General features: G+C 48.5%; 2 protein-coding genes across 11 annotated transcripts in view; one reads left to right on the top strand and one right to left on the bottom strand.

The window, feature by feature from the left end:
• PHOSPHO1 (phosphoethanolamine/phosphocholine phosphatase 1) overlaps nt 1-6931 on the top strand; it is a 20916-nt gene extending 13985 nt beyond the window's left edge. For 2 of the 4 annotated variants that reach the window (XM_083470262.1, XM_083470261.1), the window contains exons 2-3: nt 1713-1848; nt 3692-6931. In XM_083470262.1, coding sequence (XP_083326388.1) covers nt 1804-1848; nt 3692-4453 — 807 coding nt within the window. In that variant the 5' untranslated portion in view covers nt 1713-1803 and the 3' untranslated portion in view covers nt 4454-6931. Of the gene's footprint in view, nt 1-1712; nt 1849-2159; nt 2256-3691 lie in introns of all 4 variants that reach the window. The other 2 variants (XM_083470263.1, XM_083470264.1) reach the window with 2 other exon arrangements.
• The window catches only part of ABI3 (ABI family member 3), a 24586-nt gene continuing 6033 nt past the window's right edge, over nt 6921-25473 (bottom strand). Inside the window, exons 3-9 of one of the 7 annotated variants that reach the window (XR_014518147.1) lie at nt 21939-22115; nt 16267-16352; nt 14936-15025; nt 13346-13518; nt 12469-12597; nt 9758-10973; nt 6921-9608 (exon numbers count right to left, since the gene is read on the bottom strand). Coding sequence is in view for 2 of the 7 variants with exons in the window: in XM_083470147.1 (XP_083326273.1) it covers nt 10810-10973; nt 12469-12597; nt 13346-13518; nt 14936-15025; nt 16267-16352; nt 21939-22115 (819 nt within the window). In the remaining 5 variants the exon portion in view is untranslated. Of the gene's footprint in view, nt 10974-12468; nt 12598-13345; nt 13519-14935; nt 15026-16266; nt 16353-21938; nt 22116-25473 lie in introns of all 7 variants that reach the window. The other 6 variants (XR_014518148.1, XR_014518149.1, XR_014518150.1 and 3 more) reach the window with 6 other exon arrangements.

The following is a 25473-nucleotide window of genomic DNA, read 5'->3' as shown; positions in this document are numbered from 1 at the left end:
CAGTGAAAACAGACAGGCAGCTTTGGAGGGGACAGACTGACAATAACCAGCATTAAAACTGTTGTTCTGTACATCTGCCCCTCTGCTATTTTTATAAGTATGCTTGAGTGCTCTCAGTGGATCAAACTGCAGGTTACGTTCCATGAGTTATCAAGCATTTTCTTAGAATTTCGCTCTTTTACCTTTTCTGGCCACATGGTGGCAGCGGAGCGAAAGAAGATGACGCTTTTCTCTTCTGCCAATTGCGCCCATTTCTTAAGCAAGAGTTCATGGCTGAATCAGACCAGCAGCCCATGCAGGTTTATATAGAATCTTAGCTGCCCCATGTGATGGTGAGGCAATATATTATGTGAGGCTACAATGTGATGTGAGGCTGCTCTGGAGGGTAGGACTCGAACCCAATGCTTTCAATGTGCAAGAAAGGAGATTCCGATTTCCGACTGAACCTCGGGAAGGACCTCCTGACGGTAAGAGCTGCTCGGCAGCGGAGGTTTCTTAAGCAGATGTTGGATGCCCATCTGTCATGGATGATTTAGCTGGGATTCCTGAATTGCAGGGGTTGGACTAGATGACCACTGGTGGTCCCTTCCAACTCTACAATTCTATGATTCTAGGCCTTATTCCATGTCCTCCCTGAGTGCCATTGCCTAGCCGGGATGTATCCTATGATGATACCTTGATTGACGGGTGTAGAGAGGTATGAATGACTATTATTTTGAATATGAATATTATTGATTTGTGTAGCCAAAGCCAGTACAGTGGTACCTCGGGTTACAGACGCTTCAGGTTACAGACTCCACTAACCCAGAAACAGTACCTCGGGTTAAGAACTTTACCTCAGGATGAGAACAGAAATTGCGCGGCGGCAGCGGGAGGCCCCATTAGCTAAAGTGATACCTCAGGTTAAGAACAGTTTCAGGTTAAGAACAGACGTCCAGAACGAATTAAGTTCTTAACCTGAGGTACCACTGTAATAGGGTTGTGTGGGTGTAGAGACCCCTCTGGCTTCTGCATGTTTTTAATGTATCCTAGTAGAGAGCTAGCAACTTCATCAATTGCTTCACCCCATATCCCAAAGGTAGCCCACCCCCAACGGGAGTGCGGTCCTGGGACTGCAAAATAAAAATAGAAAATGCCCTTGCAGTAGTCTCTGCTGGCTACCAGGAACCAGTAGGGAGTGGGAAGTGTTTTGCATTGTGGGAGAAAGAGTTGAGGGTGGACCACTACTTCCTTACCTTGTAAGAAGTCACTTCCTCTCTTCCAAAATGGCTTTGCCAGGCGCAAGGGCGCCACTTTTCTAAAGAGATCCACAGAAGGCAGACTTTCTCCAGGATTTCTCTCAGTGATGGAGAAGCCAGACCTTCTCTGCATCCTGATCTCCCATGCGCTTCAGTTTGCACCAGATTTATGGCACGTACATGCCGTAGATTGAAGGCACATGACTCCCCCACCAAGAATCCTGGGAACCGCAGTTTGTTAAAGGTGCTGTATCTGGGGGGAAACTACAGTTCCCAGAATTATTCCGAGGAAGCCATGTGCTTTCCATGTGTGATGTGCAGGGAGCCTTATTGATTGATTGGACTGAAACAGAGATGTCGAAAGCAAGGCTGTCTTTTAAAGAAATAACTGGAGCTTATTCACAAGAAATAACGGGACAGGCATGTTTCAGCGTGGGCCCTTGCAAAAATGGCAGTGTGTGGTTTCTCTGGCAGCAAAGAGACCTTTCTGTGGAGAGAAAGAGAGAGAGGCAGAGAGAGAGATAACCCCGGTTGATGCAGCGTGTTGGCTACTAAGGAACTGAAGATGAGAAGGTGCTTCGAAGGTGTCGGGCTGCAATGCTTTCTTAAGGTGAGCACGAACTCCAGAAATGGGCTGCAACTGCTGCAGGGAACCAGGATCTCAAAAGCCTGGATGTCGCCATTGCACGGAGGGCTGCAAGCCAACATGTGCCTCCATTGCTGGAAGGCAGGGCGAAGCGAGCTCCTTTCTCCAGGGTTGGCCCTGGTAGCAGCAGGGCCTGTGGAGGTGTGTGTGTGTGTGTTTGTGTGGAGGGGGGGTAGCTTGGACTTCAGCGGCAAAAACGCCTTGGTCCGACTCTGGCTGAAGATGCCTCTGTCTGTTAGCTTAACCACTTTGCCTCTACCGCCCGCAACCTCTAGGCCACGCCTCCGTCTCTTCATTGGCTGGCATTCCTCATTTCTGATTGGTGGGCAGGATCTATATAAAGTAGTGCGATGGCAGAGCAAAGCGCGCAGGTAAGTCAATGAGGTAGGAGAAGCGAGGCTGGAGAGGTGGTGTGGGAGGGGGGCAGTCAGTCAGTCACTCAGAGGCTCCACCACCGTGACACCAGGCAAGATTTGTTGACTCTGCTAGGGGTTTCAAAGCTCTGTGGGGACTAAAACCCTGCCATCGTCATTTCTTTGATTTTCACTGAGTTCTAAAAACTCAGTGAAAATCCAGATGGTGATAACTCCTGCTGAATTCTAGGAAATCCATTATCTTACACAGATCCTCACCCAACACAAAGATCCCCACACAGATTCAAGCCATCTTTCCACCCACCTCAAGTGTATTCATTCTCCAGTTTCCAAGCCTCACATCGGCTGTTCTTTTGGGGCACCGGCATGCAGGTTTCAAGGGCAAGTAATCGTCTTGCTCGCTAAGGAGCGCGGCCTGGATTAAGATGGACGCAAACCTCTGATCCCCTTTACTTGCAGGCTAAGCCTCTTAACGGTCAGAGTTGAAGATAACATGAGGGAAAAGATTATGGCTGGAAAGATATGCTCAAAGAGGCAACCGGGCTGTAACGATTTTGTCTAAGTAGCTGACTCGGCAGACCTGTTTTCTTCCCCACTCAAATTTTTCGGCTTTTTCCATACCTGAGTTTCCATTGGGAAATGAAAGGTGGCTCGCTGGTAGTCGGAGACATTGAATGTACAAGGCAGGGGGAGATTTAAAAAACCCTGCCCATGGCTAGGGGTTGCCGCTGGGTACTTAAGACTCAGAGGAACCAGTGTTCGAAATTAGCTAGGAGCCAGGCGCGTTTTGCACCTGGCTTTTGAGCACTTGCGACCAAGTGAAGGCGCCCAGGCACCAGGATAGCATCTGACATCTCCACCCTCTGGGCGTCATCGGTTCTAGACTGTTTTCACACACTTAATACCCCATCCCGTAGAATGCAATCAGTTATATCGCACAATCAGAATGAATTTCAGGGACCAAAATGCTTTTTCTGTGCAGCCTGAGCAAGAGCAGTCGCCATTAAGGAAAAGAGGTCGGGATAGGCCAGTCTATGTTTTAGACTGTCCCTGTAATCCGGTGACTTTTCTTCTTGTAAATTCTCCAAGTTCTTAACCTAGCTCAAGGTTGTCATCTGAACTAGCCAGAGGTTTAACTGATAATTAGTCACATTCAGCCCATATTTTGAAAAATAAAGACTTTAGAGCCATATTGCCCCAAAATGGCAACCAGACTTTCTGTTTTGGCGACTGCAACCTTGGTTTAAGGAGCCATTTGGCACCTAGCTTACATATGAGTTTCTAACATTGAGTAGGACACACACCCTCAGGTGGTGGATTCTCCTTTCTTAGAGGTGCTTTGAACGTACTACTGTGTCCGTTTGCTGTAACGAATGAAAGGCACACCCAGACAGGACTCCGCGTAATGGATCTTGCCTCTGTTCTTGCTGCAGGATAGGGCTATGGCCGTAGCGCAGGGCCAGAAATACCTCCTCATCTTCGACTTCGACGAGACCATCGTGAACGAAAACAGCGACGAGTCCATCCTCCAGGCCGCTCCGGGGAAGCAGCTCCCGGAGTCGATCCGAAGCACGTACCGCGAGGGTTTCTACAATGAGTACATGCAGCGGGTCCTGCAGTACATGTGCGACCAAGGAGTCAAGATGGCCGACTTCAAAGCAGCCTACGAAAGGATCCCACTCTCCCCTGGCATGGGCGACCTCTTCCAGCTCCTCTTCAAGCAGCAAGACCACTTCGAGATCATCCTCATCTCCGACGCCAACATGTTTGGCATCGAGTGCGCCTTGCAGGCGGCCGGGGCCTATCCCCTCTTCCGTAAGATCTTCAGCAACCCCTCAAGCTTTGACAAGAGAGGCTACTTCACCTTGGGCCCTTACCACTCGCACAACTGCAAGCGTTGCCCGGCCAACATGTGTAAGCACAAGATCCTGACAGAATACCTGGCAGAGAGGGCACAGGAAGGGGCCAGGTTTGACCGCGTCTTCTACGTCGGGGACGGAGCCAATGACTTCTGCCCTTCCACTGCGCTGAAGTCGAGTGACGTCGCCTTCCCTAGGAAAGGCTACCCCATGCACCAGCTCATCCAGGAGACTGGGAAAAGCCAGCCTGGGACTTACCAGGCCACAGTCGTCCCCTGGGACTCTGCCGTAGAGATTTCTTGTCACCTTCAAGAAGTTCTCAAGAAGAAATGTTGAGGGCGGGGAAGACCTTTGGCGGGAGGAAACAGCTGCTCTCGTTTGGAAAGATCTGAACGATTATAGCATCACGGCTCTCTCACGCTTGGCTTAAGGCTCTATCTCGCTCTCTCTGGGCTTTCTCCACCTCAAAATCTCTTGTCTCTGGGTCTCCCCTTCCTTCAGCCGAGAGATAAGGGCTCACTATGCAGTTAGGAAATCCATTGAAGGAAGGGTGGGTGGATGACAGGCATTTTTGATTGCCTTTTTGGAAAGCAAAAGCAAAATACTTTTGCATTTGCTAAACCCACGCATCTCGTTTCGCTCGGGCTGGTTCTCAGTAGCGCTCTTAGCGCATGGGGAAATTCTGTCGTTACCAAAGCATTTTGACTGCTCACGGGTGTTGAATATAGTTCTCCTCACTTAACGAAACACCCTTTAAAAAAAAATTACATTTCCAGATCCTACTCCATCTAACAGGATGTCAGAATTGTCTTTAATTGTTTATCTAAATCGGCTGGGGGGCACCTGGCATCTCCAGAAAAGAATGGGAGAGCCAGAAAGATTATCCCAGCTACATCTTCTGGTTGGACTTGATGATTCCTGGCATCATTGCTCATCTTGTGGCTGAGATGACCCACTCTGGTCAGGGACGGAGAACCTACAGCCTCTGGATATTTGCTGAACTACAACTCCCATAATCCCCGACCATTCGCAATGCTGGCTGGGGCTGATAGGAGCTGTGGTCCAACAACAACCGAAGGACTATAGCTCCATCCCCACTCCCTGACTTTGGCCGAGCACGTCGGGAACAAAAAGGGAAAGCACTTTTGCTGCAGCAGCCTATGAATGGTGTTTTCTACTCTCCCCTTCCTTGCCTGGCAAGACAACCTCTTCAAGGAGTACAGTATTCCTGCTGCTCAGAAAAGGCTGGTGTCTAAAATGAAGGGGGAATGAACAGGATCGGGAGGCCTGTAGGTTGCAATGAATAGCAAAACAAGCAGAGTCCAGTGTGTTGAGAACTGAATGGGTCGGAAGAAGAAGCCAGTCAGGGACGGTGTGCACTTGAGTTACAGAGTGGGCAAATGAGGACAAGCAAAGATACATTTGAGGCGCCATTTTTCTCTAAGGGTGCATCATCCTGGTAAGCACCCAAGTTGTGCTCCCGTTGCACATTTTGGCTCTTGCTGGCCTGGGTTTCACCTTTGGGCATTTTCCCATTCCTTGCAGATTCAGGCTGGGTTTTTCTATTCCCCCTATGCTGAATTTGTCAATTTGCAGCAGCCACGTCCTCCCAAACGAATGGCGGCTTGGGGGCAGGGGTTGCGGAGTAGAAACGGATTGTTTGGCAAGGTGGGAAATCCACATGGAGTTGGGCCTTGTGCTACAAATGCATCATTTTAAAGAAAAAGGTGGTTCTTTCTGCTACATCTATATGATGTTTTTTGTACCCACTTACCCACTAATACATCAGCTCCCTCGGCCAGTAAAGCGAGATGAGCGTCGCAATCCCAGATTCGGCCACGACTTGACCTAATGGTCAGGGGTCCCTTTACTTTTTTACCCACTAATGACTTCGCACAAAGAACCCTGGGCATGGTAATTTGATAAGGGTGTTGACATTTTCTCTTCAATATCCATGGATGCCTTTGCAGAACTGCATTCCCCTAGGAACATGAACATTTATGGAGAGTGGGGGGTGTTCCTTCCACAGATAATCTCCCATTCTCTAGCCTTCATTTTTTTAAAAAAAGAGCAAGCATTTAGCATTTGTAGAACCTGAGATACGGGGCAAAAATGCACATCTACTAGTCTTACTTTTTTGGTGAGATCCAAACTTGCTTCTTCCACCCCTGGAAAAATGGCTCGAGAACCCTGGGAAGAAATCACATCTATTCAATCAATAGCTACAAAGACTTTAGCAATGGGGGAAACAGGTACCAGACAAAGTTTGGAAAAAGGGACCGTGCAAAACTTTTAATCCAAGCAAAGCCTGTATCTTTCTAAGTGAGATACATGCCACTGCCGCAGAAATCCCAAGGGTGTGCTTAACGTAAACAATAAGTGATGGTCCATGAGATCATATGTGGGTCATACGGTCCTATGTGGATTGTGTGTCCTGCCCTTGTGTGCAATGATCAGCAACAGATTGCTTCGAGAGACGCTTCTGTGAGTGCAACCCAAGACCTGCCAGATTCTTCTCTATGATATTTCTATTGCAGCCTTAAATTTCCCTCTCCCATGCTGCTTTCTCTGAAACCAGCAAGATGTTCTTGTCCTTACGCTTGCCGCCTGCTCATCCACCGCAGATTGCACAACCAACCCATTTGTCAGTCTGTCTTGCTTCGCCTGCTCCTTAATTCTGTTTCCTCTGCAAACCTGCTTTGTTGTCAACAACTCCCTCCCTTTCCCCCACTGGTCTGTCAATGCTTGTTGGAACTTAAAAGCCATGGAAACTCTTTTTGTAAGCGTGCAAAAAAAGAAACAATTAGCAAACAATTTCGATTTATTTTGTCTTGCGTACACTTCAACAATAGCTGCATGCTCTGTGACTACATTTCCAAGTGTCCAAAGCGCCCTGTAGCCTGTTAATTTTGTTTTTTGTTTTGTCCTGCAATGTTGAATGTATGAATCTCTCTACTTGAGACCCTGGCAAGCATAATGAGGAGAGGGGGATATCCTTCCCTCCTGAGGAGTTGCCCTTTTTGTCCTAAACCAATCTCCCTATACAGTGGAACCTTGGTTCTCAAACGGCTTAGTTGATGAACAAATTGGCTCCTGAATGCCGAAACCCTGGAAGTAAGTGTTCCGGTTTTCTTTAAACACTTTTCAGAAGCTGAACGTCTGACGCAGCTTCCGCTTGAATGCAGGAAGCTCCTGCAGCCAATTGGAAGCCATGCCTTGGTTTTCAAACATTTCGGGTGTTGAACAGATTTCCAGAATGGATTAAGTTTGAGAACCAAGGTACCACTGTATCCGTTGGCCTGTGGGGTGAAGCCACTTCTAGTTTGCAATGAATGGTTTTATAAGCCATCTTTTCGACTGTATACCTCCCTCTTAATGCGCTTCCCTCCCTTCTCCAAGAAGAAAAGAAGAACTGAAGACCAGAGAAAATGGAACCATTCTCAGGCAGCTGCCACCCATCCTTGCCAGGACTGCTGGCAACTCCCAACAGTCCTCACCACCTTGGCTGTGTTGCCTGAAGCTGATGGTACCTGGAGCCCAACAGCACCTGTCTTAGCCCGGCACACATTGCTGTTTACTCTGGCTCCAGTGTGCTCCCACTGCTAGCGTACACATGACGTTAGCCACACAAGTCACCTGTATGCTGTAGTTTCTTGAGAAATGCTGCTGTTTGGTGGCACTTCCCCTCAAACTGGTTCGCATCCCATTTGAAAACTTAAGCCACGTCCACTTCACCATGAAGCTGAGGTGTGTACATTTGGGACTGCTATTGCACATGCTCAGATGTCAAGACTCATGAATAGAGAGTTGTTGGGGGAGGTTGCATGGGGGGGACAAACAGGTAACGTGCAGCTAGTGAAGACCATTGACACCCCACCCCCAGCTGTGTACACACAATGTGTAAATATAGCTTGAAGTGGGGAGGAGGAGGAAGAAACCTCACTGTGTTTGAAGCCACTGATGCGCACATAACCTTAACCAGCATCTTAAGCCACTTCTATATTTCCAGCGCTTCAGTTCCTCTCTTCATTCTCAGGCCCACAGCTTCCTTTTAATGGCATCGGTGGTTAAGTCATACATATTCTTGTCTCGTCACGTCAACAGATATTCATCCCTGTCCACAACGCCTTTTTAACCACAGCGCGTGCGAAAAGCACAATTGCTAGGCCCTTCACAGCCCAGACCCTTAGAACCAGCTCCCCCTCCTCCTGTGAAGGCCTAGGACTACACAACATGGCACCCTTCAGATGTTGCTCAACTGCATCTCCCAGCATCCTTTGCCCCAGAACCTGGCCCACCCATGAGGCAAGCTGAAGCAGCTGCCTCAGGGCAGCGGAAGCCTCAAAGGCAGTCCCCACACTGCCTCCACCACACAACCCAGGTAAGGGAGGCTGAGGTGGGGCAGGACTGCACTTTCTCATTTTGGCGAAAGGGGGCAAACTGCTTCTGCCTTGCCCCCGCTGACTCTGGTGACTGGGGCTGATGGGAGTTCCAACACCTGCAGTGCCCTTAGTTCTCTGTCTCTGCATTAATGGGTGTCAGGAGCGATGGACAAACCGCTCTGATGATCCATGAGCTGCAGTCAACATGGACTCTGTCAGGGAGCTGACAGGCAGAGCAGGTCATTTGCAGGTCTCAGAGAGAGAGAGAGAGAGAGAGAGGCGCTTGGTGAACGTGCAGTTAGTTTCTTCATTAAGGAAAAGAAAGCACAGAGATTACTAAAGGTTGCTCCTGTATTAATGAAGCAGTTGTTCAGATGAGCTTGTAGCCCCTCCTTCACTCCCTAGCCCACTGTCAGGCCCCTCTCGCTCTGATCTTTGGCTACGGTGAGCTCCAATGGACTCCCTTTGGGTCTGCCTGGCTCGCCACTCGCTTGGCAACATGCAATAAACCAGGCATAGGCAAACTTGGCTCTCCAGGTGTTTTGGGACTACAACTCCCATGATCCCTAGCTAACAGGACCAGTGTTCAGGGATGATGGGAATTGTAGTTCCAAAGCATCTGGAGGGCTGAGTTTGCCTATGCCTGCAATAAACATCACGTTCTAGGATTGTAGGGGGGGGGGGGGTTGAAAGCTTTCAGCAAAGAAGCTGTCAGAATGGCCCCAAGAGAGAACTGCAAGGTCCGCCTCCCCTCTGTCATCGCTGTTGGTGCCTACATCCAAAATGGAAAACTCCTCGCTCCTTCTGGTCTCTTCGCTATCCCTCAAGCACCCTGTTTCTAGCAATTCCCAACTTGTCCCCTCCTCAGGTGTGTTGCGTGTCCCACTACCAGGCCCAGGTTCAAAATCCTCTTCCTCTGCGCCTTCCCTGGGGAGCTCTTGATTGGGCAGATTCCACCATTCTTCCTCATCCAACCAGTCCCTGACAGACATTTGGGTGCACAAATGCCACCCAACATCTCAAATGGGAATGACAGAAATTCAGTGTTCACTACTGGAAGAGAATGCGAGTATCTAGTCAAGTAGCTTCTACCTTCCCTCTAGAGCAGCCTTTCTCAACCTGTGGGTCCCCAGATGTTGTTGGACTACAACTCCCATCATCCCTGAGCTCTGGCCTTGCTAGCTAGGGGTGATGGGAGTTGTAGTCCAACAACATCTGGGGACCCACAGGTTGAGAAAGGCTGCTCTAGAATCTAAACCAGGAGTCAGCCACAAGCGACCCACAGGGTCGTTTAACCGGCCCACGAACCACCCCCGAACCAAGCCGCCCACTCAGTGAGTCCCTGCGCACTGCACTAAACTGGCACAGCACGGCGCAGGGACTTGCTTTCGCGGCGCCGGAAATAGCATCTGCGCAGACACAGACACTGGAAATCGTGCAATCTGGCCCACAGAGGGGTCTCTGCTGGAGTGAACCGGCCCAGGCAAGGTAAACCTTGCTGACCCCTGGTCTAGACCATGAAATCCAAAGAGCGCCACCAGCTAGCAGGAGCAGGGCAGCGCAACATACCTAGCCTCCTCCAAAGCACTTTGCAGATGCTTTTCTCAGTGCAGGGAGCTAAGCTTTCATTCATTTATGCTGTATCTCCCCGCCCCCCCCCCCCATGCCCAACCTTTCCGTTGAACGTATATTACAGAACTGGCTTTAAAATCAATTAAAATAACAGCAGTATAACAATGACGCTATGGAAATATAAGAGTATCCACACATGGGATACTCAGGGCAGGCAGAGTGGATGCATCACAGTGTTACACTAAAACTGAGACGGTGTTAAGTGATGGTGTTGATGACGATGAGGCAATCGTTGCTTCGGAAACAGCTGCTGTGGGTTGCAATCCTGTACGTGTCAAATCGGAACTCGGCCCCTTGGCGTTCAACAGGACAATCTCCCGCCTAAGTGTGTATAGGATTGCACACACTTAGCACAGCTGTTGCACAGACTTTGTAGAGGAGGAGAAGAGAGAGGAACCACAGCAGATATTTAAACAGACACCTCTGCATTCCAATCAATTGAGGTGATGAGGATGCTCTGATATTCTTAAATGCCCCCCTCCTAGCTATTACTTCAGCCTGGCTAGCATGAAGTGGAGTGGGAGGGAAATATGGCTGTTGATATGCCAACACACCAACTTCCACCCAAGTTTCCTTCTATGAGACCAAGAACAGAGTAGTCGGTCTTCACCAGATCTCACATTTTAAGTATCTGCATTTTTAAAATAATAATAATCTCCAGCATCCGTTCTGCTTCCTTCATGGCAAAGGCTCCGCATAGTTCCCTGGGAACAATCCCTTTGCATCACTTGTCACCCCCTCACACCAGCCATCTGAGTATCTTCGTGTCACGTAAATAACAGTCCCCTCTGCGAACGAGAGTTCTTGTTCCTGCTGCTGAGTATAAGGGTAGAGGGTCACCACTGAAGGCAAAGGGGAAGAGAAGGGGGAAAGGAGGTCAGCAATGAAAAGCAAAAAAATTCACCAGTCCCGAAACGCATTTACGGAAGGAAGGGAACCTGGGAATGGCAATTTGGGGATCATCCGGTCAATAGGATACATGTCACCCATGGCATTCACTGAATGGCATAAACAGCAGAGGCTTGGTGCTGTTGAGGATGGCGGGTGGAAAGCAAAAGGCCAGTCCACTGGGAAGTTCTGCCGTGGCCCTGTGCAAATTAACAGGAGCTCCACGAGAAAACTAATCAGATAGATGGATAGGTGTTTCTCAATGGGGCTCACGCATTAGAGCTTCCCAGCAGACCTGTTAGTACAGTTGTACCTCGGAAGTCAAACAGAATCCATTCTGGAAGTCTGTTCGACTTCCGAAACATTTGGAAACCAAAGCACAGCTTCTGATTGGAAACCGCAGAAGCCCCGTCAGACGTTCGGCTTCCAAAAGAACATTCGAAAACCGGAACACTGACTTCCGCTTTACGATTGTTTAGGAGCTGGAATGTTAGACTCCCAAGGCATTCAGGAGCCGAGGTACGACAGTATATACAAATTGGATTTTAAACCTCGGGGACTCAAATGTCTTTGTACAGCCCCAATATAAAGGTAAAGGTAAAGGACCCCTGACAGTTAAGTCCAGTCACGAACGACTCTGGGGTTGCAGCACTCATCTTGCTTTATTGTCCGTTTACCTTCCCGCCAGAGTGGTACCTATTTATCTACTTGCACTTTGACGTGCTTTCAAACTGCTAGGTTGGCAGGAGCTAGGACCGAGCAACAGGAGCTCACCCTGTCGCAGGGATTCGAACCGCCGACCTTCCGATTGGCAAGCCCTAGGCTCAGTGGCTTAGACCACAGCACCACCCGCGTCCCCTATTTAGAAAGCCCCAATACAGGGCTTTCCAAACAGAAATGCAGATTGAAAAGGAACAGAGGAGAAATCCACTGCAGTGGTAAGCAGAGAAGCACAACATTTGTGCAGAACAGAGAAAATGCAGGCAAATAAAGAGTCTTGCAGAGTTGCAGAGTTCTCATTGCGGAACAGGGCTGGGCGATATATCAATACATGGTCCAAAACCGGTTTGAAATCCATACTAAGATATCAGTTTCATAGTTTTTGACCTGACAATATATTACGAATCATGATGTCTGTGCTATGCAAAAAAATCACAATGCGGGGGAAACCCTGAAGCCAGTCTACACAGTTCCATCCTTATTTCAGACATTGTGATATATCAGTATATCACAATGTTTAGCTGGCGATATATCACAATCAGATATTGCCCAGCCCTACTGCTGACTAGGTCAAAGGCTAGTCAAACACCTGGGATTACAGGTAAGTGTGTGCACAGCAGATGGTTTCAGGTGGTTTAGACCCCCAAACATATCAGTGCTCATTGTCAGAATGCGAACCGAATGCCCTGGTAGCCGACTCCAAGAGTTGTCTTATATTTAGCAAGGTACCTTTTTCCAGATAGGTGTCGGGGGCCCATGGCAATTTCTCTGGGGGTGGCGGAGGGGGAAGGAGCGGAGGCACCAGCTGCTCCAAATTAGAGGCGTCCAACGGTGGAGGGGTCATTGGAAAATCAAGGTCTGCAAGCAAACACACACACACTACTGACTCTTTCACAAACAAAGAAAATAAAAAATGTGTTCCTGTGTGCTTGGCCTTCCATGCCTGCTTGCCATAATGGGGAGAGAAGTGCATTGAAACGGCATCACACTCACTCAGAGGAATATGCTTAGTGAAGTGAAGTGTAGGTAGGTTCCCACGAGGCAAGACATAGCGATAACGGCAAGAACCTTTTATTGAACTACATAACTGGGAAACAGGGGCAAAGCAACTGCTTATATACATTCCTGAAAGCCTGGGCCACTCCCACTCCCAACGCGATTGGCTGTCTAAACTTCGAAGCGGCGAATCACGACTCAAGAGTTCAAGGGCCAATGGCAGAGGCCCAAATCCTGAAATGTTCTTTGACTGGACATTGTGTATCCAATCAGAACACAGGAGCTCAGAATCCTTAGTCCAGGCTCAAGCTCAGGCAAACATAGACCACTGAATACATAACATTTAGCATTTCAGGTCACACCGTGACCAACCAAAGGACTCTGGGAAGCAGAACAGGGATGCAATCGGACTCCTCTATTCATTTCCCCCAGCAACTACTGCCTCTGCCTGAACTCAGGGTGTCCTGGAAAGTGTACTCAGCTATGTGGGTTCTGAAGCCAATTCCACAGCCCTGCACTTGTGGGGTATATAAAGCCAGGCATGCAACTACCCCAGTTAATTTTGAGTTCAATTTTGTTCTGGCTTTGAAAAAGGAGGAGGCAGCCTTACCTGGGGTGACATCGCTGACTGCAAAAGGTGGTGGCGGTGGCAACAGATCTTCTGGAAGAGGAGGAGGCAGAACATCACTTGCCTCTGCCAGTGGAGGAAAAGGCGAGAGCGTAGGCGGTGGAGGTGGTTCAGTAGATGCGATCATACCAGTCTTCTCCATAGCTTCTGTGGGGCTGCAGTGACATTCAAAGGAGGAAGATTTAGGTGAATTTAAGGTACACTGCCCCTGGGCAGGGATTGGGAACCTTTTGGCCTTGTGGATGTTGTCGGACTACAGCTCCCATCATCACTGATCATTGCCCATGCTGGCTGGGGCTGATGGGAGTTGGAGTCCAACAACATCTGGAAGCCCCAGGTCCTTTCCTAGTGGAGGGTCAGCACAGAAGACGCCTGAGCTGATGATACAAGAAGGAAAGACCATTTCTTGATGCTAGAGAGGCGAGGCTGAGCTAGATGCTTTCACCCTGCTGGGCTCAGGTGGATTTTTACTTTCGTTGCTGCACTGTAGATGTTGCAATGGGGGATGTTTCAAAATGGCACCCCCACCCCAGCAGTCTCAGATGGTTCAGCTGCAGGCTTCCATTGCCTTATGTTGTGGAGCAGGATTAAAAGCGTCATTTTGTGGAGCCCAAACAAAGCTAAGAAGGTCTGAGATGCAAGTCATTTCACCATCTGTTGTCTGGAACCATGGCTGAGCGGTAGAGCATCATGCTTTGCACACCAAAGGTCCCTGGTTCAATCCCCAGGCAGGACTCCCAATTTAAAAACCTAGAAAGCTGCAACCAGCCAGTGTAGACAAATACTAAGCTCGGTGGACCACTGATGCAGCTAAGTATAAGACAGCTTGCTTGCCTTGGAAGGAAACAAGCTGGTGAGAAGCCCAAATCTGCAGCTGCCCTCCCCTGAGCTGAGAGGAGCAGGTTGGAATAGGAGCTAGGTTCCAAGTTCCCAGCTCTGAACTCCGTAGAACCTGTAGAGATGGAAGGGACACCAAGGGCCATCTAGTCCAACCCCCTGAAATGCAGGAATCCTGCCCACTCCCGTCCCTGTGTGGGCTCAAACCACCAACCTTCTAGTTCACAGCCACACACTGACCAGGGTTAGGGTGCTCACTTGGGCATCAAACCAAAAGAGAGAGAGCATAACATTTGCTAATTTATATGCTTTTAGAGAAACAGTTCGTTTAAAATACAGTGGTATCTCGGGTTAAGTACTTAATTCATTCTGGAGGTCCGTTCTTAACCTGAAACTGTTCTTAACCTGAAGCACCACTTTAGCTAATGGAGCCTCCCGCTGCTGCCGCACCGCTGGAGCCCGATTTCTGTTCTTATCCTGAAGCAAAGTTCTTAACCTATTTCTGGGTTTATTTCTGGGTTAGCGGAGTGTGTAACCTGAAGCGTCTGTAAACTGAAGCGTATGTAACCCGAGGTACCACTGTAGAAAGGCAACAGATCTCGCCAAAGACCCCTTGGAACAGGAACTTATCTTCATTTTCCATAGAAAAGTAGCCACCAGTTTTCTCCCTAAATTTGTCTTTGCCACCCACACCCTGTCTCCTTTTGTGCTGAAATATAATCTCACAAACGGTACCTCAGTGATGACAAAGATGAAGCAGATGAGGAGGGTTTGCCCTCTGGGACAACTGGTGGCCGTATTGGCTCTGGAATCCGTTGACTTCTCCTAAAAAAACAAAACAAAAAAAGTTTGAGTGGAATGTTTATCTTGATCTTCCTCTCTTATCTACTTTGCTTTGGCTTATGAAGCATGTTGTCCAATCAGTGGACCTCCTTCTCTGCCAGCAGACAGGTTAGGATTGCAGACAAAACCTGGCACACTTTAGATCAGGCTTCCTCAACCTCGGCCCTCCAGATGTTTTGAGACTACAGTTCCCATGATCCCTGACCACTGGTCCTGCTAGCTAGGGATCATGGGAGTTGTAGGCCAAAAACTAGATGCTGAGGTCAAGGGCTGAGGTCGAGGAAGCCTGCTTTAGATGTTTTGGACTACAAGTCCCATCAGCCCCAGCCGACTGATTGGGGTTGATGGGAGTTGTAGTCCAAAACAGCTGGACTGCAAAACACCTAATGGAAAGAGTTTCGGTTCCAGTTGTGTTGGGAAGAGGAGGAAGGCAATAGCGAAGGTGTTATGTACTAAGCTTGGATCCTAGAACAATAGGCAAGTAGGATCCTAGAATGCTACAACTGATTGGCCTGCAGGAAAAGACAAATCAGGCTCCAGGAGGAAATTAATCAGCCTATTAGGCTGGTAAAAGGTACCCCTGCCCGTACGGGCCAGTCGTGTCTGACTCTAGGGTTGTGTGCCCATCTCACTTAAGAGGCCGGGGGCCAGCACTGTCCGGAGACACTTCCAGGTCACGTGGCCAGCATGACGAACCTGCTCTGGCGAGCCAGCACCAGCACAGCACACAGAAACACCGTTTACCTTCCCGCTATAAAGCGGTACCTATTTATCTACTTGCACTTAAGGGTGCTTTCGAACTGCTAGGTGGACAGGAGCTGGGACCGAACGACGGGAGCTCACCCCGCCACGGGGATTCGAACTGCCGACCATGCGATCAGCAAGCCCTAGGCGCTGAGGTTTTACCCACAGCGCAACCCGCGTCCCTATTATGCTGGTAGGATCGTAGAATGCAACAACTGATTGGCCTGCAGGAAAAGACCAATCAGGCTCCAGGAGGGAAGCAGAATCAGCCAATCAGACGGGACTCATTGTGTAAATAATGTATATAAAAGCCTGAGGTTTGGGGGAGCACTTCAATCACTGTCTTACAAGCTGCAATAAAGAACATGAAATCAGTACTGGACTCTGAGTATATTTCAGAAGGGCAATCTTTGAGAAGAAATCTTGGCTGCGCTTGAAGGCAAACTAGGACTTCATGCCTCTACTTGATGCAATCTCACCTAAGGCTCCCAGATGACTGCCCTGATGATGTTGCATTTCCTCGCCGGCAGAGAGTCCCTGTTTTGGCCAACTGTGTGCCATGATCCTAAGAGAGAGAGAGAGACCAGAAGGGAAAGAGGTATGTGAAAGAGAGAAAACAAGGCAGTGCTGCTTTTTCAGCAGAGGATTAACCTGTTGTCAGTCACCTTCTCCTTGGCCACTAACTTCGGCGGTAGCTGCAGATTCTGAAGCACTTACAAGGACAGTCCCACATAAGGCATGTTAACAGTAGTCAAGGCCGCTTTAGGTTACCAACGCATGCAAAGGCGTAACAATTTGACAGCTGATGCTCGAGCGCTGCTGCAACGTTCTAATCAACAGAGCTAAAGATTTGCATCCGTTCTAAAAGCGTCTCTCCACTGAATTCGAAAAGTGCTCTCGCTGTAGCAAAAGTTCCTCAGGTGTGGAAGCAGCCTCAGTTCGCTGCCTGTGTGTGAACTTTGCTCTGTTGGTGTACATAGGAAGTTGAATTATACTTAGTCAAACCGTTGATCCATCTAGCTCAGTAAAGGACTCCTGGACAGTTGAGTCCAGTCAAAGGCAACTATAGGGTTGCGGCGCTCATCTCGCTTTCAGGCTGAGGGAGCCAGCGTTTGTCCACAGACAGATTTCCGGGTCACGTGGCCAGCATGACTAAACTGCTTCTGGCGCAATGGAACACCGTGACGGAAACCAGAGCGCATGGAAACACTGTTTACCTTCCTGCCGCAGCAGTACCTATTTATCTTCTTGCACTGGTTATAAATCTAGCGCTGGTTATAAATCATGGCTAGAAACTATCCCAAGCTGTTGTCTTGCTTCACATCTTGCTGCCCGCCATAAAGGTAAAGGAAAATGACACCTGGACAGTTAAGTCCAGTCAAAGGTGACTATGGGGTTGCCGTGCTCATCTCACTTTCAGGCCGAGGGAGCCAGCGTTTGTCCACTGACAGCTTTCCGGGTCATGTGGCCAGCATGGCTAAACTGCTTCTGGTGCAACGGGACACTGTGATGGAAACCAGAGTGCAAGGAAACACCATTTACCTTCCCGCTGCAGCGGTATCTATTTATCTACCTGCACTGGTGTGCTTTCGAACTGCTAGGTTGGCAGGAGCTAGGACTGAGCAACAGGAGCTCACTCTGTTGCAGGGATTCGAACCGCCAACCTTCTGATCGGCAAGCACAAGAGGCTCAGTGGCGTAGACCACAGCACCTTCTCCGCAGTATTGTGCACCGACTGCCAGCAGTCAGTCTCCAGATTGTCAAACAGGGATGCTCCCACCCATACCTGGGGATGCTGGGGATTGAACCCAGTACCTTCTGCCTGGGAAGCAGAGGCTGTCCCCCTGAGCTACAGCCCTCGCTTGCCCCATCCTGCAACCGAAGCTCACGTTCCAGGCCTACTTAGGCCTCTCGCTGTCATCTGACATGTGAAATAAAAATGTTAAGGTCTTATATTTTAATAAATGTTCATAAAATGTACCAACCAAGCACGTACATAGATATGTGGACCACATGTCTGGAGCAGCACAGGAAGACCGCCCTGGAACCATTTTGACTCCCAAACTGACCAAATGTTTTCTCTGCAAGGAGGGAGGGGGTGAGGGAACCTTCCCATTGTCTCAGGAATTGGGTAATCACCATCTCAAAGAAATGGCCAGACTACCAGGAAAGGCAATCAGATAAGGCATTATCAGATAACCTGGCAGACAGGAAAAACAACAACATTCAAATTTCTGTTGTGGACCACCTTTTCTGTGATGTATGTATGATGTATGGAGGGGTGGTCTTGAGCTCCAGTGCAGGGAATTTAAAATGTCTATATAAGGGCAGGCACACCTGGGTTCTGGGTCCTCTGCCTTTTCTGCATGTGAGGGGAGCACCCTGTTGCAACAGTTCAATAAAGATCAGGCTTACTAGCTGCTTTGCTTCTCAATATTCTCTGGTTGGCCTCTGCTATTTTCTCCTACCGATGGAGAACCTACAATGGACACTGTAAGGGCTCTTGTGTCCCCCATAAGGGAATAAGGGCAGATTTTGTTTATTACACATGTTTCTACCAGGCTTCTGCACCTGTTTTTAGAGAGAGGGAGGGCTTTTCCTTTCCAGTCTTCTGGACTTAGCATCAAAAGGCCAAGCTTGAAAGCCTCCCTTCCACAGGAGCGCACCTTTTCGTGAAACTGGGTCATGCATCTTGGGGGGCCCTCAGTCACTGAGCCAAATCTGCATGCCAACAAAGGGCAGCAGCCAAAGTGGCGCAAGGCCCCTGCTGTGGCAGCAGCCCCAGCTGCAGAGAGAACGCCGCTGGGGAAGCAGATGCCAGTGTGGGAACCGAGAGCCCGGCAAATCTTTGCCTCATCAGTTTCAGGCCCTTGTGGTTGAGATCAGTCTCGATGGCTGGCCGCAGCTGACAGCACAATTCTCCTTTTTCTCTTCACGAGAGAGTGCCCAGTAGGGAAGGAAGAGAGAAGCGCTTAAATTTAACTCGCAGGCGTCCTTATGTAGCTGCGACTTCTCCGTTTGCTGCAGGCTGAATTCAGAATGGTATTATTGCTCTGGGGTGGTGTGGAGAGAAGTGTTTGAGACATGTGAAAGTGTGTGGGTGCTTTGTCATCCCCTTTCTTAAATTAAAGAAAGGTCCTTTATTTGGCAATACGGCATTTGGGTCATATCCCCACACCATACGGTTAAAGCAGTAGCGTACCACTTGAAACCGTCATGGCTTCCCCCAAAGGATTCTGGGAAAGACAGTTCATTAAGGATGCTGGGAGTTTTTAGGAGACCCTCCCCAATTCCCAGCATTCTGTTTAGGGAAACTTTTAACGTTTGACGCACTATTGTATTTTAATATTTTGTTGGAAGCTGCCCAGAGTAGGTGGGGAAACCCAGCCAGAGGGGCAGGGTATTATTATTATTATTATTATTATTATTATTATTATTATTATTAAGCCATAGCTCTTCAAGTAGGATAAGAGTACTTTGAATGTGTGCTGTGGATGTGACCTGTAATCCTCTTTTAAAAAAGGGATCCCTTTCTTAAAATAAATAGCAGGTGGAAACTCCATTCTAAGACTCGGTTTCTCCTCCTTCAGAAGCTGCCATCTGCATATATATATATTCTTTTTTAAAAAAAATTAATATTTTATTTTGAGCTTAAAAGTCACGTTTTGTCACTCAGCAGTTATATCCAATTCTACCACATTTTTCAATATTTTCTCAGCCATCATGAGGGTTAGAAACTTGTGTTCAGGAAGTCGACGTCATGCAAAACTCACATGAGCCGTGAGTACAGTTACATTAATTAAGTCTCACTGAAAGTGATACTAGTTACTTGCGACTATTCTATCTGCCATTAATTTCGATATAACCTTTTGTGATTAAATTTCTTTGGATTTGGGACGTTGCTTTGTTTTGTTTTGTTTTTTGACTACTAAAGATATTGCTGTCTGAGTGCTCTCTTTCTAATCTTTTTTTTTTTTTTAAAGGAAGAAAGCAATTGCTTGGTGGTTCATCAAAAAACGTACATTTTCCACAGAGGAAGTGCTTGGAGACTCACTGTCTGTTACTGAGTTTCGGTCTCTAGATAAGTCATCAAATCTTCTGGGTTAGGCCACAGCACCTCTCGTTTTGAGTCCGAAGCAAACCACACACTGCGCAGCAAGTATTACCACAGCCAGACATATGAATAAAACTTATGATATATTAATTTGCTTGTTTGCTTCCTTCTGCCACTGATGCTGCTCAGTAATTCTAGTGGTGATGTGATCTCCCAAGATGCCCATCTCTGTTGCTCAGAAATTCCCTGGCTTTGTGATAAGTCCAGAGAACAACAGCATTTTTTTTTCCTTTTAGTTTTAGGGTTTTTTGCATTATGTTAACAGGAGTGATGGCACATATATTTTCTCCACATTTTGCCTCAGGATATACCAGCTGACCTATATGGCTGGTATGCGGACGCACGTGGCGCTGTGGTCTAAACCACTGAGCCTCTCTTGAGCTTGCCGATCAGAAGGCTGGCGGTTTGAATCCCCACAATGGAGTGAGCTCCCGTTGCTCTGTCCCAGCTCCTGCCAACCTAGCAGTTTGAAAGCACACCAGTGCAAGTAGATAAATAGGTACTGCTACAGCGGGAAGGTAGACGGCGTTTCCATGCGCTCTGGTTTCCGTCACAGTGTTCTGTTGTGCCAGAAGCGGCTTAGTCATGCTGGCCACATGACCCGGAAAGCTGTCTGTGGACAAGTGCCGGCTCCCTTGGCCTGAAAGCGAGACGAGAGCCACAACCCCATAGTCGCCTTTGACTGGACTTAACCGTCCAGGAGTCATTTACCTTTACCTTTATGGCAGGCAGCAAGACACTGGCTTGGGATAGTTTCTATCCACAATTTAGAACCAGTGCTAGATTTTGGTAGTTTGCTATTTTAATTCTCAAGGTATTTATATACTCTGGTGTTTAAATAAAATTAAAAAAAATCCCTTCCAGTAGCACCTTAAAGACCAACTAAGTTAGTTCTTGGTATGAGCTTTCGTGTGCATGCACACTTCTTCAGATACACACTGAAGCTCAGATGCACACGAAAGCTCATACCAAGAACTAACTTAGTTGGTCTTTAAGGTGCTACTGGAAGGGATTTTTTTATTTTGACTATAGCAGACCAACACGGCTACCTATCTGTAACTGGAACTCTGGTGTTTAGTTATTCTAAATGCACACATACACACACACACACACACACACACACACACACACACACACGGTGTTAAAGCCAGTGTGGTGTGGTAGCTTGTGTGTTGGTCTGGGACCTGGGAAGCCCAGGATCCAGTCCCCACTCACTGGGAGAGCCAGTCACTGCCTCTCAGGCTAGCCCCCCTCACAGGGTTGTTGTGAGAATAAAATGATGAGCGGGTGGAGCCACATACACCACCTTGAGCTCCCTGGAATAAAGGCAGGGTGGAAGTGTAATAACAATACAGCAACAACTGTCTTTATCAGATGTATGATCTGAAGTATGCAAAAGGGTTTGGTTGTTTGTTGAATTTATATCCTGCCCTTCCTCTCAAAGGAGCCATTTATATTCTCTCTGTCAAGATAGGATCTAGCCTGCCAGTACTCCTATGCTAGCAGGCAGAAATTCAATAGGTGTGGCTCCCCCCCCCCCCCCACATTCCATAGCAGTACAAAATCCAGCACAATTTCCCCAGAAGATTCAACAGCATGTACTCCTTTTCCTCTCTGGATAAGGACCCATTGGGTGGTGCTGTGGGTTAAACCACAGAGCCTAGGGCTTGCCGATCAGAAGGTCAGTGGTTCGAATCCCCGCCACAGGGTGAGCTCCCGTTGCTCGGTCCCAGCTCCTGCCAACCTAGCAGTTTGAAAGCACACCAGTGCAAGTAGATAAATAGGTACCGCTCTGGCGGGAAGGTAAACGGCGTTTCCGTGCGCTGCTCTGGTTCTCCAGAAGCGGCTTAGTCATGCTGGCCACATGATCCTGAAGCTGTACGCCGGCTCCTTCGACCAAGAAAGCAAGATGAGTGCCGCAACCCCAGAGTCGGCCACGCCTGGACCTAATGGTCAGGGGTCCCTTTACCTTATGGCTTGTCAGTATGGAAGATGACTACACCTAGGGGAGTAAAGGAGGCCATGCCCAGCTCTTACCTTTATTCCGTGCCCAACATCGTCCAAACTGTTGAAGTTCAGCGGTTTCCTGTAATACGCCTCCAGGGGCTCCACGTGGCTTGGGGGGATGATTTTCTGTTGGTGCAGAAATCTCTTGCAAACAGAAAGGGCCCCAATCTCTCGGCGGGACACTTTCTCCATGTGCATCTCCACCACCTGAGGCAGAAAGACACGGTGAAGGAAGGAGGCCATAGCTGGGCCAGGAACCATTTGCAGGAGCTGGTTTAATTGTATTTCTAGTCAACACACAAACTGGAAGCACCCTACCATTTGGGGGGGGGGGACAGGTGGCAAAGCCCACTCCCCAGGAAGCTGTTTTTGGCTTCTCCTCTCCCACAATTGACTCCTCATTGGCCCTCTCTGCTGGTCACGGTATCCTGCATATTTGTGGTGTACGTACCGGTAGTTCTGTCTGATCCCTGCCCTTCAATATCTGTCGCCTGAGGCAACCGGCTCACTCTGTCTAATAGTACAGCCGGCTTCAGTCATCTGGGTTTTCTACCCTCAAGCGCCAAAATATGGGCTTGGAGTGTGGGGTTTGCAGGTATATTCCCCAACATGTCACTGAGGCAGAAGTAATGCATTGTAGTGGATTTATAATGAGCCATCCACACTTCATTCTGCTTTATTAGCTGTTCTACGAAGGTTCACCAATGTTATTGCATTATGGCCGTCTGGAGGGACACTCTCAGGCTACGATGCAACAAAAAAAGAAACCACAACCCTGAATATTTGTGATATAAAAAAATTGCAGGATTACTGCAGGAAGCCAGAGGGCATGCACCAAATGGATACAAAGCAGTATATCCACCCCCAAAAACCTTTGCAGGTGCAGGCCATATTGAAAGCAGGATTGCGTATGACCACCCAAACGGCTTCGGGAGCACAAATCTTCACGGATGCATAAGAAAAAGGACATTTGGAGACTGTTTGCTGGTAATGCCGCACTGGAAGTACAGCATTGAATTCTCTGCATGATGGCCCCAAGAAGATATGGGGAAAGATTCAGAAGAGGAAGCCAAAGCCATAATGAGGGGAACACTGAACGAGCGACTTGTCCTGGCCAGAGCTTTGTAAATACTGCGGTTGCATGACTGCACAGCTGTGAACATGGCTATATACTTAAAGCAAGGGAGGAGACTGTGAGGGGTGTGTGACAGCCATCTTCAAATATCTCAAGGGCTCTCACATGGAAGATGGAGCAAGCTTGTTTTCCCCTGCTCCGGAGGGTAGGATTCGAACCAATGGATTCAAGTTTGCAAGGAATTATTGTTCAGTTATTATTATTTGTTAATTTAGTTTGAATACTGCTATATACCCGCAGGTCTCAGGGCAGTTCATAGATTCTGACTAAACATCAGCCTTCCTTGGAGGTTTATAAGCTGAGGTTGGCTGCTTTAGCTGAGATTCCTACATTGCATGGGGTCGGGTTATATGACCCTTCAAACTCTACAATTCTATTATCCTACTCCCCCCCCCCAAAGAATCCTGGGAACTGTAGTTTACACAATTCCCAAGATTCTTAGGGGGTAGTCGCGGCGCTGTGGGTTAAACCACAGAGCCTAGGGCTTGCCAATCAGAAGGTCAGCTGTTCGAATCCCTGCGACGGGGTGAGCTCCCATTGCTCGGTCCCTGCTCCTGCCAAAGTAGCAGTTCGAAAGCACAAAGTGCAAGTAGATAAATAGGTACCGCTCCAGCGGGAAGGTAAACGGCGTTTCCGTGCACTGCTCTGGTTTGCCAGAAGCGGCTTAGTCATGCTGGCCACATGACCCGGAAGCTGTACACCGGCTCCCTCGGCCAATAAAGCGAGATGAGCACCACAACCCCAGAGTCGTCCATGACTGGACCTAATGGTCAGGGGTCCCTTTACCTTTACCTTACTCCCCCCCCCAAGAATGCTGGGAACTGTAGTTTACCCCAAACTACAGTTCCCAAGATTCTTAGGGGTAGTAGTGCACTTTAAATGTATGGGGTGTATGTCTGCAGCATACCACCAGGGCTGGTGGTGGTAGGGAGGTACCCCCACCTCAATGACACATTTATTCATTCATAAAGAGCAGCAAATAAATTCAGTTTGCATCTCCCAGCCCTTGGTCAGGTTCAGTTGGAAGTTCATTCCCATTGAGTTTGATTAGAGTTGTTAGCTTGCGACTACGGGTGCGAGCTGTAAACAAGGGCGCTTCCACTTCAAACTGGACCTCGGACGTAAACTCATAAACCCTCTTGCTGCCTTGGCCTCCGCTCTTCCCCAAACAGCGTATGGCACTTCGCAATGTGAAGATCGACAGTGTGGCCTTGCTGTGAAGAAATGCACCAGGCAAGGCAAGCAGATGGAGATGTTGTTTAACAGGCAATTCCCAAGGTGTTTGCGTCAAAATATACTGCGCGAGGGGAAGCCGCAATGAAACTACACAGCAGTTATAAGTGGGCACAGCATTGCATTCCTTCCTTTTGCAGAACGGCTGTGTCTCCATGCTTGATTTACAGCGACATCTCAGGGGACTTAAGGTGAGGCTTCAAACTAGTTCAGGGGCTGAGCCTTGGTTCAGATTAACCTTTTGCCCTAGTGAAGCAGGACATCCGATCTAAAGCAAAGGTGGCTGTTGCCCGTTAATCTCTTCTTGGCATAAAGCGATGAGGAAAGACTCAGTAACCTCTTACCACAACATCCAGAGAGCTAGTTATGAGTCTGTTGCAGAAAACAACAGCAGACAGGGCTCTTGCAGAAGACCTGTTTATCGAGCACCTGTCCTTATTTGCAGGGAAATCTGACGACATTGGCTATTTGATGAGCCTTCATTCCGATTTGTTTGCGGGAAGTTTGGATGATCATGAAGTCAAAGTGAGGGTTGTACCAGACTTTCCACTGCATTTCAGCATCCCTATCCTTATTGCCGGGATGCAGGTGGCGCTGTGGGTTAAACCACAGAGCCTAGGACTTGCCGATCAGAAGGTCGGCGGTTCAAATCCCCACGACGGGGTGAGCTCCCGTTGCTCAGTCCCTGCTCCTGCCAACCTAGTAGTTCGAAAGCACATCAAAGTGCAAGTAGATAAACCGGTACCACTGCAGCGGGAAGGTAAACGGCGTTTCCGTGCGCTGCTCTGGTTCACCATGCTGGCCACATGACCCGGAAGCTGTACGCCAGCTCTCTCAGCCAATAAAGCGAGATGAGCGCCGCAACCCCAGAGTTGGTCATGACTGGACCTAATGATCAGGGGTCCCTTTATCTTTACCTTTCCTTATTGCCAGAAGTCAGACATTTGGGGGAAGCAGGTGTGTTGCGGTCAATTGCACAATATGCAATTTGTTGGGATGTGATTGAATCCCGTCTGAAAACAGCAACAGCCTGGAAGCACCCAGAGGCCTTTAAGGCTGGTGAGGTGCAGAATGCAGATTGGAATCTACTGGTAGATCTCTGGATTATCTTCGGTAGATCAGCAAGGGTTTCTGACTCCCTGTTATTCAACAAGAAGGTTACTTTCCCCACCTTAATTAGGCAACTGAAATGAAGAA

Source organism: Podarcis liolepis, assembly GCF_965112155.1.
Source record: "Podarcis liolepis genome assembly, chromosome: 13".
In the NCBI taxonomy this organism is placed as follows: Eukaryota; Metazoa; Chordata; class Lepidosauria; order Squamata; family Lacertidae; genus Podarcis; species Podarcis liolepis.
The sequence above is the reverse complement of the archived record's forward strand: the minus strand, read 5'-3'. Positions and strand labels throughout refer to the sequence as shown.